Source organism: Penaeus monodon, chromosome 20, assembly GCF_015228065.2.
Source record: "Penaeus monodon isolate SGIC_2016 chromosome 20, NSTDA_Pmon_1, whole genome shotgun sequence".
NCBI lineage: Eukaryota > Metazoa > Arthropoda > Malacostraca > Decapoda > Penaeidae > Penaeus > Penaeus monodon.
In genome coordinates this window covers 24,482,533-24,482,939 of record NC_051405.1, presented here as the reverse complement: position 1 = coordinate 24,482,939, position 407 = coordinate 24,482,533, and the positions used below count along the sequence as shown (strand labels likewise).

Here is a 407-nt window from a genome sequence, read left to right as displayed (position 1 = left end):
ATGGGAGAGAAACAACTGATCTCCATGCAGTAAATACCAGCACTAATGCTTCACGGAAAATAAAATAAAGGCTAACAAAACACTAATAAATAAGTAAAATGCGGAGAATTCAGAAAACAGTTATATTTGTAGCTGTGGTGCCTAATGCTTTACACAGCAGATTTAACTTTTAGATTAGACTCGAAAATAAAAGGGAGAGGGAGAACGAAAGATTAGAAAGATTAAAAAAAGATAAAAAAGGAGGAAGGAAGAAACGCAAGAAGCGTAAAATGTCACAAAAAATATTTAATCTTTGTGATTTACTTTTGTTGAAGGCTGTATGAAAAATGTTTAAGCTCTTATTGCGTATATTTCCATTGTTTCTAGAAATTAAGGCAACTCATGCAGTACAGTAGAATTTCTGAGAA

At 32.2% G+C, this 407-nt stretch overlaps 1 protein-coding gene across 1 annotated transcript in view; it reads left to right on the top strand.

Annotated features, from left to right (window-relative positions):
- Positions 1-407, top strand: part of LOC119585950 (glutamate receptor ionotropic, kainate 4-like) — a 42,530-nt gene that overhangs the window by 6,069 nt on the left and 36,054 nt on the right. Inside the window, exon 6 of the mRNA XM_037934665.1 lies at positions 367-391. Coding sequence (XP_037790593.1) covers positions 367-391 — 25 coding nt within the window. The remainder of the gene's footprint in view (positions 1-366; positions 392-407) is intronic.